We start from the raw sequence: 15,309 nt of genomic DNA, 5'->3' as shown, positions 1-15,309 counted from the left end.
GTCATCTGATTTCAGTGTCATATGTTTGCCACATATGGAATTGTAATGGAAATAGATTTCTCTGTCATATACATATGTCATTTGATGAGGCACACATCAAAGATTTGTGCACAATCATTCATTACAAGCATGTAGTGGTCCAAAATATTTAGGTTTTAGTAAAAACTGTGACTGTTCAAGTATTCTAATCGTGACTGAATCATCTAAACCATATTGCAGTCAGAGCTGAACATCCTAGGTTTGAAAAAAAAAAAAAATATCTGAGATAATTGAGACAGTTGAGCTGACATTTGTTTTCACCAGCAGTCTTGGTAGAACACTTCATTAAATGACAAAATGCTACTTGGTATGACTTGTCGTACACATGCATGGCTATGATTGTACACTAAGGTTTCTGTTGTAAGAGACTTCTCAAAATGCCATCGATGTTACAGCAAAGAATATACACACACACTGTTTACAAGCTCGCATGTGATTGGCCATATACAGTACACTTTTGATTCACGATCTCATAAGATTAATAGACACTTATGTTCTGCAGATGCTGTGTCTTTATAGTGTGCACAAGTATCTATCGTGTGTGTGTGTGTGTGTGTGTGTGTGTGTGTGTGTGTGTGTGTGTGTGTGTGTGTGTGTGTGTGTGTGTGTGTGTGTGTGTGTGTGTGTGTGTGTGTGTGTGTGTGTGTGTGTGTGTGTGTGTGTGTGTGTGTGTGTGTGTGTGTGTGTGTGTGTGTGTGTGTGTGTGTGTGTGTGTGTGTGTGTGTGTGTGTGTGTGTGTGCTTGTGTTACTATGTGTCTTTGTGTATGTGCTGTGTGCTCATTGAGTGTGTGAATTTGGTGGATGGGATGTGGGCTGAAGTGAAATCTTACTTGTTGTTTTTCTTGCCTGGGTGGTTAGCATTGTATCACCATTTGACTTTTGTTCCTTCTTAGTATTCCTTCAGCCTCTCCATTGTGAGTAGTTTCACCCTCACTAATACATACTGTAACACTTAATTTCTATTGCTGTCCGCCCTGACTTCAACACTATAGCATAAAAAAGGGGCAGAACTATAGTATACTAAAATTAGGTTTTAAATTTTTTTAAGTTCTATCATTAGTCAGTTGATGTATTTTTGTGTTATGTTAGGCAGGATACCTTTAGATAAACATTAAAGCATGCTTATCATCCCCATCCTGCACGCTGCTGAGAGAGAAACCTGTATTTTTTGCCCTTAGTATCACATGACTAAAAAAAGTGGTTAATCTGACACTTGTGGTATGACAAGTCTGTTTATTTTGTGCATCTTAGCTTTTCTGAGATTACATTTCTGGTAGCTTTATTCGACTTGATGTGGCTTTTGCCAGCACTTCTTCCTATCTTACTGTGTTTTTTAGATGCCGATCTTCTAGCATGTGAAACAAATTTAAGCAGATGTTTTGCTTGTAAGAGTGAAAAAAGAGACACACGATATATATATTAATTTATTTCTGTGTGAGAACTGGCAAAGTTTCATTATGATGTGGGGTAAAGTATGTTTTTACTGTGACAACAAAGAATTCTTGTTTGTAAGGCTGTTTCACTAAAATGCTTATGATTTTCTGAAAGACTGTATTTCAAAGAAAAGAAACAAACTGTAAGGTTTATACCATACAGTGGCAGTTTATTAATACAGTCTGGATAAAGGACACTAAATCTCAGAGCTGCCTTTTTAGTCATAACTAAATTTCCACCTCCTCAGTACAAATTTAATCAGGCCTTCCTATCAATTTAGTATACTAAATTCATTGTGCTGTAAATTAAACATTTTTGCTGTATCAGAAATACAATAAAGGAATGCCAAATAAATATAGGACATGACTTCAATGGAACAAGATGCAGTGTGGGTAAGTTCAATAAAGATCAGCAGAGACATTGTGGGGGTGATGTGTGCGCGTGTGTGTGTGTGTGTGTGTGTGTGTGTGTGTGTGTGTGTGTGTGTGTGTGTGTGTGTGTGTGTGTGTGTGAGTATGAGGAGATGCCTATGTCATTATGATACATGGGCTAGTGGTGTGCACTACCACCACACAGAGCTGTCAGTGTTAGTTTTAGGAAAACACAGTTTAGAGACATGCATAGGAGCTGATAATGAGGACTTCCTGCAGATAAAACTGTTGCTGAGATAAAGTTAAAGCTGTCTCTGAATCACATTTTTCATAGAGTGTGTAAGTTGATCTATCTGTAGTAGAAAGTTTACATGAGCAAAAGTAATTTTCCTGAATCATAAGGACCTGCTATAGTAACTATCCTGGAGAAAAAAAAAGCTTTCACCACTGCAGTTAATCATGGGATATGTATATACAAAACCAATGCTCTCAACCATGAATCCAGCACTAGCTTTTTTTTTGCATTCAGATATGCAAATATAAGTCAATATTAATTATTTTGTTCATGAGCACAAATACAAATGTTGAAACTTAATTAGCTACTATATAGTAAATACAAGAACAAAACGTCTTTCTTTCTTTCAGTCATTGACTATTAGCTTAATTCAGTTTAGGGTAATAGGGGAACTGAAACTTATACCAGCTCTGAACAGGCACAAGGCAGAGCAACTAATTCTAACCAAGATACCAGTCTGCAGCTGGGAGGAGACACATTCACCTACAGACACAAACACAGACTCAATCACACTCACACACACACACACTCACACACACGCACACACGCACACACACACACACACACACACACACACACACACACACACACACTTACAGCCTCAAACATCCAGTACATGCACATCTATAGACAGTATGGTGGATGGACAGGTCATCTGCTACATGTCTTTTGGTTTCTACAAGAAGCCAAAGAACCCAACAATAAAAAAATCACCCAGCTACAGGGAGGACACACAGACTCCATATAGAAGATACCAAAGTTGAGAACTGAACTGGAGAACGGCATTCTGGGAGGCAGCCGTTATCATTATTGTCATCAGCCCCATTCTTCCCAGTTTTACATAAGGTTGGGATGTCACATCAGCATTGGTCAATCTGACCAAATGACCTAGAGCCAACATTTACACAGATGCGTGGCTAGCTGCTAATTTTTCAATTACCCACTACTAGAAATAATTGTGAATATATGTTTGAAGTTGAGGACCACATACTTTCTGATATTTAAAGTGCATTGTTTACATTTCTTGACATTTCTTCCCTGACATTCTCTCTCTTCTCATGAACAAATACTTTATCAAGTTCTTCAAAGGTATAATTAATCTCTCTTCTCATCAGTTTTCCCTTTTTAATGACTGAATGCTATCAAATGCCTTCATCCATTTCCCAGAAGAGTAACAATGCAGTGGAATAAAACAATAGCATGTATGATGCACTATAACATGCTCTACTCATTTATCTTGACATATTTCAGGAACTGGGCTGCATCTCAGTGGGGTAATGTTCCAGTCTAGTGGTAACATCTTCTCTCAGCTTTCTGTCATGGTGAGGCATGCAAAGGTTTGTTAAGAGACTGGATAAGCTGTTAAGTAACTCCCTCTCTGAACAATTTAATAACACAGACCTCACTGTTTTGATGCTGCTCCTTAAACCTTACAATTGGTTAGTCTCACTACAAGGGTATCTAGAGAGTATTTATCCAGCTTAGGTTTCATCCTTAACTATCACTCAAGTGGTCTTAGTTCATCAAGCAGAGCTTCTACCTGAGATATCAGCTGGGAAACCATAGGGCAAAGATGCTGATGACATGCTGTCCACTTTCCATTGCATAACTGCCTCAGGTGGCTACCAGATGCTAAGCCCTGGTGCATGCACCAGTGAGGTGGGTAAGCATGAAGCAGGTGGATAACAGATGCTAAGTACTGGTGAATGTACTGGTGAGTAAGCATGAAGATGGCACATGTAGGCTACCTGTGATCTACATAGAGATGCTAGGAGATTGGTGTAGTACACACTATAGGCTTCAACATATTATCTCAGCTAATGGAGTCAGGTCTTCAACAAAAAAACAATCTCCTAAAGGATAATGTCTACATGCTAAATCTCACCCCATCAATGACACAGAAAATGGGGTGCTACTGAAGCAAATCCCACTAGGAAGAAGATACTGTCTTATAATGTTATAAGAGAGATGAAATGTAAAGGTTAAGTATTATTGAGGTGAAGGACACACACACACACACACACACACACACACACACACACACACACACACACACACACACACACACACACACACACACACACACACACACACACACACACACAAGCCTACCAATCCTTGCTAAAATGGAAGTAGCAGGGCATTGGTGAATATTTCCCCTCTGCTCCTGATTATTGTCCTGTGTCACAGACTTAAACAGAAATTAGTCACCAGATGAGCAAAATCCAGGCCTCCTGTCTCCTAAGAATATTGTTATTATTAAACTTAACTATTATGCTCATGTCATTGAAGGCATGTTTCTTTGAACAGCTTGGATGGATTTTCACAGAGGCTAGAAGCTGATAAATGGAAAGCAAGAATGGCCAGTCATTTTCTGCTCCAAGTCTTGGCCATTTAAAACAAAAATTCCAATAATTATATAAAATGATATTATATGATATGGTATCATGCTTGGCATGCCTCACAATATATGAGGGGAAATTATCTTTCTTTTAGCCTTTCTGTATCTCATGCTGTGGAAATTCATTGGCACTTGGCACTATGACCTCATGTGCAAAAATGGGAAAAAGGGTTTGTGGATGGATGGATGGACGGATGGATGGATGGATGGATGGATGGATGGATGGATGGGATGGATGGATGAATGGGATGGATGGATGGATGGATGGATGGATGGATGGATGGATGGATGGATGGATGTTCGTGTGGGTGGAATACACTAAATTAAAATGCAAGGGATGCTTCCCTTTCTTCAAGATGTGCACAGGTGCCCAGTTTAGATGCACATTTTGGTTTGTAGCTAAGTATTAACTTTTTTGGGAACTGTTGCTATTAAATTGTCAGCCTCAGTCTCACTAACTGTACATGCAGATAACAACAATCTTTTATTTTCTAATGGATCATAGTCTGCTGTATGAATAGGCATGTCTGTTTATTGCAGTGTTTTCAAAAAACAAGATCAGTACGTACATGCTTGTATGCCAGGCATTGATCAGTTAACTGTCTGTATCCATGTGAATTTACCTTACTATTGGTATTTGTGTTTCATTTCTGACTTGAAATGCTTCTGCAGGACCCAGATGGCAATCGCATTGGACAGTGGTTGAACCTGAGGCCCCAGCAAGGTATTGCAGAAATTTCCTTTCAGTTAACATCGGAGGCAATGCTGGGAGATTACATATTCCAATTAACAAAGGAAAAAGGAGAGAACATTTACCAGATCTTTAGTGTGGATACCCATGGTGAGAAATCAAATCAGATGTTCTAAATATGGCATGTTTACCAACAAATGTGGTTAGGTAATACACAGTAACAGTGGCATACAAGGATTAAATAAAGTACATATGAGATCTTGAAGTTAGGCAGAGTGGTAGTTGGTTACTTAGTATTGCACTGCATTTATATTTCAGATGTGAAAGAACATTTTATGGAAAGGTAGGAATTGGAGTAGGACATACTGCTTACTCAGTTAGAGTAAATTGGGCTGTTGAACAGAGAGGCGTAAATATAAGGAAGGAAAATATGGTAAGATAGGATTCAACATAAGGAGGTGCATCGCTAGCTGGATGACAGGCAAGTTTTTAGTTCCAGTGAGAACACATTTTGTTTTTGTTCTTATGTTAGCTGGAAGGGAGTGGGATTTGAACCAAGGTTGCTGTGGCCACAACCTTTTAAGGGTTTCCATAATAACTGATAGGTTTATTAACTGCTAGAAGGTTTAATTTTGGGTATCACAGGTCTTTGGTTGGATGATATTTTAACATACACTATACTAGTGTATTTAATTGTCTGGGCTCACGTGAGATGACTGAAATAATTAAGAGGGAGAGTTAGTAGTACTTTCCAAGCTGTTATCATATTTGTCTCATTTTGTTTTGAAATTCTTTTTGAAGGTCACATGGTATTCATTATGTTTCTGAAAAAAAATGATCTCTCATTTTGCAATTTGCATACTCTTGATTCGATATTCTAATGCTACTGTTCCTGACACACAACACATTGAATAGTAATGGATAAATGGGCAAAACACCTAGTACCACTCTGGCACACCCTTCGCACTGTCTCATGCATATGATATGTAGGGGTTAAGTGCTCATGCATCACTTGATGGAGGGGGCATATTATCTGGTACCCCTCTCCAAATGTTTGCATAATGAGAAACACATTCTCCACAGTGTGGGTTGGAGTGGGGGAGATGTAGACTGGATTATTCCAGTCAAAATACACAGCTTGACAAAGAGTCAAAATTAACCATTTTTGTGAGCCATTTACTGCTATAAATTATATTGTAATTATAAAAGAAATGCATGAAGGCAATGAAACAGAGTCACTTGCATGTAATAACTTCCTAACAGTATAGTTTCCTTCAGATAATATTTGTATAAACCATATTCCTCCTTCATATTACTAGAGTAGGCCATAGCCTTAACTAAACAATTTGCATGAGAGCATAATGTCGGATAACCTGAATGTTTTGCACTTTAAAGCGACATGGCTTGAAGTGGTATTCTTTTAAATAACCCTTTCTGTGTAAATCAAATACTGCATCTTGTCAAGTTAAAACAAGTTTATTTAACTTCTGCAATATTTGTATAGAATTAAATGTTTTCATATGAAAATGAAGTGTGGATTTGCCAATGAGCAAAGTAATTTGCCAAAAGAACTAACAGTTTCTAAATATAACCATAGTCTCCATTTTTCCACATACATTTTCCAGTTTAGTTTCATTCTGTTTCTTCTTCCTTTAATATTTCCATGCATTTGTTTCTGTGATGGTTTCTTTTGTGTACTCTAACCATTGTCACAAATCTTATTTTCTGTGATGGTCCTATATACATTTAACATCACAGCTCCTTTTAAAAGTCACTTTCTCTTAAAAATAGTAAATATCATTGCAGTTCCTAAACACAACCTTCTACCCACCCTAATTCATATGTTTAGAAATGTTGCACTGGAGCACTGGAGAAAAGATTTCAGAATTGTACACCATTTTCCAGAAAATATCCTCCTCTCAGGCCAGTTATATTCCACATCCTTTCTTTAGCCCTCATCCATGACAAGTGTGTGTTGCTTGTCTTCTGTCCAAGGCAACAGAAACTTCAATACTGCAAGACACTTGTGAAATATTAGGCTTGACAAAAAAAAAAAGAATTTAAATTATTGTACATTTCACATTACAAAATAAATATATTTAAAAATGTATACTTTGTAGCTTGTGGTGTGCATGGCAATTACTAGTAATTAGGGCCAGCATTATTTGTTCAGCAGGTAGCACTCTTGTATTTGAAGTTGAAAAATCAGAAGCCTTTTAATTTACTTCCCCACTGGGTGCTTGGATACATTTTCTAATACTGACACTGAATGCAGTATAGGGTAGGTATTGCATTCCTGAAGTATCTTCCTTCACATGACATGTAAATTCAAGGTCCTAAATGTCTCAGTTGTTCAGCATGCAAATGAATGTGAGAGATGCATGGCACTTACCCATAAAAGATAGGGACTTTTTTAACATTCCAAATTTTTCTCATCCCACTTGTTTCAAAGATAAATTATTTCATATTTTCTATTTAAATTGTACTTAAAATGCAATATGATATAATACAAAACCTAAAACATCAACAGATTAACGTGTACATCACATACATTTTCTTTATGTTTTTTTAAGTACCTTTATTATTTTCACATTTTGTTCTATAGAATTTCACTTCTTCTCTTTTGTCATAATGTCCATAATGTTAACACAACTATTTTATCTATTTTTGTCATATCCCCAGGCATATAATGACCATATGCAAGATTTTCTTTTTTAATTTCTGTCATCATTAAAATACCAGTAACATAGGCTAACTTATTCCCAAATCCCGTAAGTCTGTTACATTAAAATAAATAAATAATCTCTTATCTCTTCTACTTCGCAGTCTGCACATAAAGACATCCATTCACTTTTTCTACTCTATATCTCATTTCAGTTTTAGTAGGAATTCAAACACAATCCCACATTCTGGACTCACAGCTACCTCTTAAATTTCTTGTAAGATTTAATAACTCTTAATAGTGTAGTACTTATTCATACATTCTCATAACATTCTCGTGTCATAGTATTTACTGACATCATCTGTCCATAAATTATATTTTTTGCTGTAATTATGCCAAGGTCAGTGAGTCATTTCATAGCACCCTTGCTTTTGGAGCTGGAAGCTCAGAATACTGTAGGTTCCATTCCTACCCCAAGTGAAATAATTTATATTTCATTACTGATTCTGCATTGCAACATGAAGAAGTGCTCTCCTCCTGACTGTTTCATCTTTTGGATGAGACTTTCCTGAGTCTCTATCTACCTGTGTTGGCAAAAGCTCAGGTGGATATAAAATAGACTATGACACTTCCCAAAAAGAGTAGGGGGATTTCCATGGTGCCCTGGCTAAATTTCTTTTAGCCAGTATATACCACCTCTGTTTCCCTTGAAAAGAAGGCATCAACACTATATGATTAAGGGAGTAAGCAAAGAATGGATGAATAAATAAATATTAAAATCTGTCTTTTCTTTTTTCTCATAACTATCTTTCTTTGCAAGACTTCATATATTAACTTGTAAATTCCTTTTTAATACTTTCAGTAGTAACATTTCTTCCTCAAATCATGATTTAGTTATTATCTTCAGATGTGAAGTCAGAAATAACATTGCATGTGTGCTTTGTAAACACCCATGACATGCCCTTCTTTATTGTGTTCAGTCTATCCCCGGTTGATAGAAAAAATCAATGTCATTAAATTGATTTCTATTTTTTTTTTTTATTTGGAAAAGGAAATGATGGGCAGTTTTCACAATAAATTACCATTAAGAGGAAAGCATAGCATTGAAGGTTTCTGTATCACAGAAAGCCTTTCAGGTTCAGAGACTGATTCCCCACTATGGTTTTCCACTGTTGGTGGTTGGAGCATAGAGAGTTGTCTCACTTGGCTAGTCACATGGTAATCTGAAAATACAGGATAGTGGTTATTGCGGTTATTGCTAAATGCCCATGTGTTACCCCTTTGAAATGGCAGTGACTCTGGAATAATTCTACAGAGTAATACAGAGAATCTTTCCACCATGTTCATTTTTCATGTAGGAGAATGTGAACAGTGTCTTCTGACGGGGTTTAATCATTCATTTCTAGTTATTGTTGCATTATGTCCACAGGTAGGTTTATCAGAGTTGTGTGTGTATGCGTGTGTGTTTGTGTGTGTGTGTGTGTGTGTGTGTGTGTGTGTGTGTGTGTGTGTGTGTGTGTGTGTGTGTGTGTGATGAAGGAGGTCAGTATGGGCAGCTGTTTCTGTGTGTGAGTGTCTGTTTCTGTGAGTGTTTTTTTATAGCTGCAAGAATGCATGCATGTGTGTGTGTGTGTGTGTGTGTGTGTGTGTGTGTGTGTGTGTGTGTGTGTGTGTGTGTGTGCATGCCCATGTGTATGCGCATTTGAGCTGGGGTCTGTTAATGTTATCAAGATGCATAGCCTGTCAGAGAGAAAACTAGCACCATCATGTCTTAACAGTACAGTGTTCGATTCAGAGACACGCCCATCAGCCACCAATGAGATGTTGCTCTGGGCAGCTTTACCTTGTCTCTGAATCAGAGATTCTCTCCATTTCATTAATTGATTAACATGTGTTGGGCAATTAGAGTAGGTAGAGTGAATCTCTCTGATTTCTAGGGAATACGCTGTAATAATTATTTTTTATGGAATTGTTGACTTAGCCATGCAATTTATTTTTATAAATCATATTATAGTCCTACCACAGTAGCAATTTATTTAATGTCATTCAGTAAGCTAGTCCACCCCTTATAGATTATCTTCAGTTTTTGATTTAATATGCAAACATTTTACTGCTTCATTAATAAGCTTTTGACCAATAAATAGAGCATTTTCTGTATTTAACTGTGAAACAGTCAATCCTAGTATATTTTGCTTTTCTATACCTTGAACTTAAATAATACCATCTGTGATAAACTGAGATGTTGCCACCCCAGCTAGCTAGAATTTTGTAAATAATTATATGTCACTTAAAAATATTAATATGATTTGTTTGCTTGCCTTACAAATGTAAGAAAACAATATGTTCTGTACTGAGCTTCAAGATTGTGACCACAGTGCACCCTGCTGGAAAAGAGCAGAAATGTTTATAAACTATATGTCAATGCAAATGTATGGTTTCATAGGAGAAACTGGGACATACAAAGTTAACTTGCAAAACCCTAAGAAAATAAGCTGATAAGTAAAGAGTTTTATGATGTGTTATAAAGTTAGTTTATCCAAGCTAAGAGACAGGTGGTCTAGGCTAGGGGCTTCATAGGTTCATAGGTTCATACTAGGCTATCTGCCCTAGGGCATTTATAAGCCTAGCCAGAGTGTGTTTGGCTTTCGCCACCCATTTTAAATTAATTTTGCTATGCCCTTTTTCGAGGTTAGTATACTGTGCCTCTGTCTAACAGTGACATATAAGTGATACCCGGGGTAAACCTACGATCTCCCATCCACTCATCAAGATTCCTCTTGAAGAGAGTCAATGAGGGACTCTGCCTAACCTGGACTGGGATTTTATTCCAGAGTGAAGAGAGACTCTGGGTTATTAATCTGTCCCTCCAGCATGTCCTATTTATTTCAGTGCTGAGGTACAAGCCTCTCGAGCGCGTAGCTCAATGGGATTTGGATTTTCTGAGGTGCAGCATGTCCATTAATTCCGGGTTGGACATGGCTTTATACGTCAGGCACAGATCGCCTCTGAGCAGGCGGTATGCCACTGAGTAGAGCTGGAGTTTCTTTAACCAGGCAGCATATGGCATCTGTTTGAGCCCTTTGATCCTCTTGGTGAGGTACTTGTGGGGTCTTTCCAGTTGCTGCAGGTGTCTGATAAGGTACATCCCAAAAGGGGCATTGTACTCAATTATGGGCCTGATGAGGGATGAGTAAAGAGGCACGATGACCTCCCCTGATCTAGATGTGAATCCCTTCATGATTAGGTGGGCTATATAAAATGTTTTTCTAGCCACTTTGGCCATGTGGTTGTCAAATGAGAGATTGCTATCAACTTGGGTCCCCAGGTCTCTAATTACTTCTTCCGTACTTAATGGATTATCACCTATGTGGTAATTTGTGGGCACTTTGTTTTTGCCAAAGGGGATGACTATACACTTTTTGGCATTTAGCTTGAGGCCATGGCTCTGGCACCAGTTGTCTGTTTCTATGAGGCCCTTTTGGAGGATGCTTGTGTCGCATGGAGAGTCGATTATGGCACCCAGTTTGCAGTCATCTGCGAACTTGGTCAGCCACAGTCCTTCTGTGTTGGCCTGCACCTCCGAGAAATATATACTGAACAAGAGAGGTCCCAGGACTGAGCCTTGTGGGACACCACTTGTAACTGGTTTGTAGTCTGACATGGCTCCAGCAATTCTAACCATGTGGGTTCTGTCTTTGAGCCAGTTTGCAACCCATCTAGTGACATAGGGGTTTATATTTAAGCTGGTGAGCTTATCTATAATGCCCGAGTAGGGTATTGTACCGAAGGCTTTTGCGAGGTCCAGGTAGGCTGTGTGGACAACCTTCCCCTCGTCAATGGCCTTGGTGATGTTTCAAAGAAATCAACCAGGTTTAAGAGCCAGGATCTGCCCTTAACAAAGCTGCACTGGGTAGGATCTAGTGTATGTAGGTCCCCAATATCTTTATTTATGAGGTCCATGATGATCCTTTCCATAGCTTTGCAGACCAAGCTAGTCAGGCTTATGGGGCGATAGATTCCAGGATCTGTTGAGGCACCACCTTTGTGGAGAGGGACCACTGTTGCTGTACGCCACTCTTTGGGTACATATCCTGTAGTAAGGCTGAGATTGAACAGTAGTTTTATGTTTGGGTTTAGCTCTTCTTGGAGTTCATGTAGGACGCAGCCCAGGACACCGTCTGGACCCATTGATGCTGTGTTTTTTGCTTTGGAGAGGGCGGCTCTTACCTGAGCATCTGAGATGACAGGGGGCAGCACACTGCTGGGATAGATATTTGCCCTTTAGGTAGGGGGGGGAGAAGTTTGCACTGAACCTGTTAGCTAGGATGTTGGCAATGTCTGTGGGTTTGGTATATTTTTTGTCATTTTGGACTAATTCTGAGCATATCTGGGAATTCCCACCCAGGTTCCTGACATAACTAAAGAAATCCTTGTGATTATCCTTAGTGTCCTGTGCAATTTTTCTCTCTAAGCTGGCCTTTTATGAGTGCCCGTAGTTTTTTGCTAATACTGATCAGGGATGCCTTCCCTTTTTGGGATTTTGCTCTATCATGTAGTAGCTTCCTCCTTCTATTGTATAGTTTGTTTATGGCTGGGGTCCACCAGATAGGACGTCTGCCTTTGGAGGATTGGGTCTTGGTTTTATTTGGGATTGCATGATCCATGCATTCCTGAAGGTGTTCATAGAATGCATTTATAAAGGATTCTGTGGTCTGGGCCATATTTTCCACAGGCCCGGGGGCTGTGAAGGATTCCACCTCGGTTTTGAGGAGTGTGAAATTTGCTTTAGAGAAGTTTTTCACTGTGGTTTTCTGGGCAGGGGGTGAGGTCGGGATGTGAATATCCAGTGAGTTTAGTTTATGGTCTGATCTTACCAGTGAGGGATACACTTCTGGTCTGGAGCATAGAGTCCCCATGTTGGTGATGATCAGGTCCAGTATGTTTTCCCCTCTTGTGGGAGTGGTAATAAGTTGTTCCATAGCATTTGAGTTTATAAATTCTAGGAACCTTTGGGCTAGGGTGTGGGGCTAGAGTAATGCTCCCAGACTATGTTTGGGTAGTTGAAGTCACCCAATATAATGCTGTTTGGAGAGACCTTCATATTTTCCAGTGTTTTCAGGAAGGCCAAGTGGGGTTCCTGGGTTTGGGAGGGTGGTCTGTAGCAGGCTATAAACTGGAAGGCAGTTTTACCCACTGTTAGTTGCACATGGATAGTCTCTGATGCTTCGTGCTGTGCCACCAACCTGGAAGTGTGGGTATCTTTGACGAATATTGATACTCCCCGTCCTTTTGTGGTTTGGTCCAAGTTTTGGGGCCGAAAAGCATGGTATAAGGTATAACCTGGTAGTGCTGGGGTGCTCTCGGGAGCTTTGAACCAGGTTTCTGTTACTGTACAGATTTCAATGTTCTCCATGCTAAGGAGAGTTTCGAGTGCATGCATCTTGAGGTTTAGACGTCTGGCGTTGAGTAGCATTACTCTTAGTTTCTTATCCCTTGTGATACCTATGGAGGTGGGTTTGTCTTTTGAGCCTTGCCTAAAAAAGGCACTATGGGGGTGGCAAGAGCCTTTGCCAATATCCGAATGCCCATGGGTGACAGGTGCAAGCCGTCCCTAGCAAAGCATCGTGGCTTGTCGAGCATGTCATCCCATGCTGACAGTCATTGGATCCCCTTTGAGTGACATCAATACTTAAGCCAATTGTTGAAATTGATCATCTTGTCTTCATATTGTGGCATCATTCTTGGTGAGGGTAAGATGCTACTCAAGGTCAGGGTCATACCGGCCTGGGCTACATGCTCAGAGAGCTCCTCTATGTCTCTTTTCATGTAGTCCAGGGAGGTACATCTCAGGTCATTTACACCAGCATGGACAATGACTGAGTCATATTTGTACTTGCCTTGGAGTGACCTGAGTGCTTGTGTTATGTGGCGGATCCTAGCGCCCGATATGCAGCTCAGCGTGACCTTCTCCTTGTTCAGCCTGGTGAGCGGGACGTCAGTGTGCCTGGCGATAGAGTCACCTATTACAAGTGTATCAGATGTGTTGTTTAGCCTTAAGAGCTGTGACTGTTTGGCACACTGGCTTTGTGAGCTATGTGTTGCACATGTTTTGTTTTGGGGTAGCGGTTGCTTGGGTGTCTGCTTTGGAGGTCTCTGCTGCTTAGGCAGATTTTTATTTAGGGCCTCTGAGTATGTTTTTGTGTGTTTATGTGTTTGGTTTGCTGTCGTGGTAGGTCTATGTGAGACTGGAATTATAGTGAGTGTGGTTTCCTTTTCCTCCTGACTGGTTCCGCCAGTACTGAGTTGAGAGAGCTTAGCCTCCAGTTTGGCTATATGGTTGCATCTCTCACATGTGTTGGAATTTGTTGGGAGGAGGAGAGGGTTGTCTGTGTACATGAGGCAGTTGTAACATTGCCTCAAGATTCCCAGATTCACCAGCTGGACTGGAGAGGAGATTGACAACTGACCTTTGGACATGCTAGAATAGTATCGGGAATTCCTTTATAATTGAAAAAAGGGGCCAATGGGGAACAAGGTGCTCAAGGGGAGTTTGTGAGGGTGTAGTGCTTTTAATTTTTTAGTGCTGACTTATATAATTGCTTTAGTAAGCAAGTGCCAGGCTTTAAAGTAGGAATATGGTGTTTATTATGAGATCAAGATCAGTTCTAAGGGAAAAAGTGAAGAGCAGACTTTATGGAGCCCAGAATGGTTTAAACCCATTTAAGTGGTGATGCCCGATGCTGTGCTATGCGCAAAATCTCGCAAAGCCACGCTAAAGCGGGTTTTGTACAGAGGGACTTGAAAGAGCTAGAAATTGGCCTTAAGCAACCAATAGACTACCAGATTCTTGAGCTGGGAACACTCCTCCAGGGATAGATAGGCTGCTCCAAGCTCCGCACTGCCACTGGTAAACAAAGAAGCCTCCCTTTATCCAAGAAAGGAAATGGGCAACACAGGAACTTTCCAAAAGTCCAAAATACAGCAAAGCCTGTATTTGGACTACTCTAGCTCAGGAAAGATGGGAAACAAGGATAATTTTTTTTTTTTTTTTTTTTTGCAACAAACAGCAGGAAAATGCAATAAATATGTAACACAGGCTAGCACACTTGAGTGTGTAGCCTCAACAGGTAAATGCAACAAACAGGACAAACTTTAAAAGTGCAGGTGCAAAAACAACTTTAAACAGTTTAAAACAGTTCAAGAAGCAGAAATACTTGCAGTTTAGCTAGATTAGTAGTAATTACCTCTATTGCCTGGAAACAGAGGTAATTACTGGTTTCCAAGGTAATTGTTTTGCGACTTTCAGTTTCAGGCAAGCTTCTAAGAGAGAATTGTCAGCTGCTGAGAGAAAAATATTTTTAACAGAGACGTTAAAATTTTCAGTTCCTGCTAGCCTGGAAAACTTATGCAGAGGT

At 39.6% G+C, this 15,309-nt stretch overlaps 1 protein-coding gene across 1 annotated transcript in view; it reads left to right on the top strand.

Moving 5' to 3' along the window:
- The window catches only part of LOC122808188 (alpha-2-macroglobulin-like protein 1), a 452,973-nt gene that overhangs the window by 111,698 nt on the left and 325,966 nt on the right, over positions 1 to 15,309 (top strand). The window contains exon 6 of the mRNA XM_044079156.1: positions 5,214 to 5,382. Within this exon, the coding sequence (XP_043935091.1) occupies positions 5,214 to 5,382 (169 nt within the window). The remainder of the gene's footprint in view (positions 1 to 5,213; positions 5,383 to 15,309) is intronic.

The sequence above is a fragment of the Protopterus annectens genome, chromosome 8.part0 (genome assembly GCF_019279795.1).
Source record: "Protopterus annectens isolate FY-2018-M chromosome 8.part0, PAN1.0, whole genome shotgun sequence".
Lineage (NCBI taxonomy): Eukaryota > Metazoa > Chordata > Ceratodontiformes > Protopteridae > Protopterus > Protopterus annectens.
Note: the sequence above shows the minus strand (reverse complement) of the source record. Positions and strands in the feature narration are given on the sequence as shown.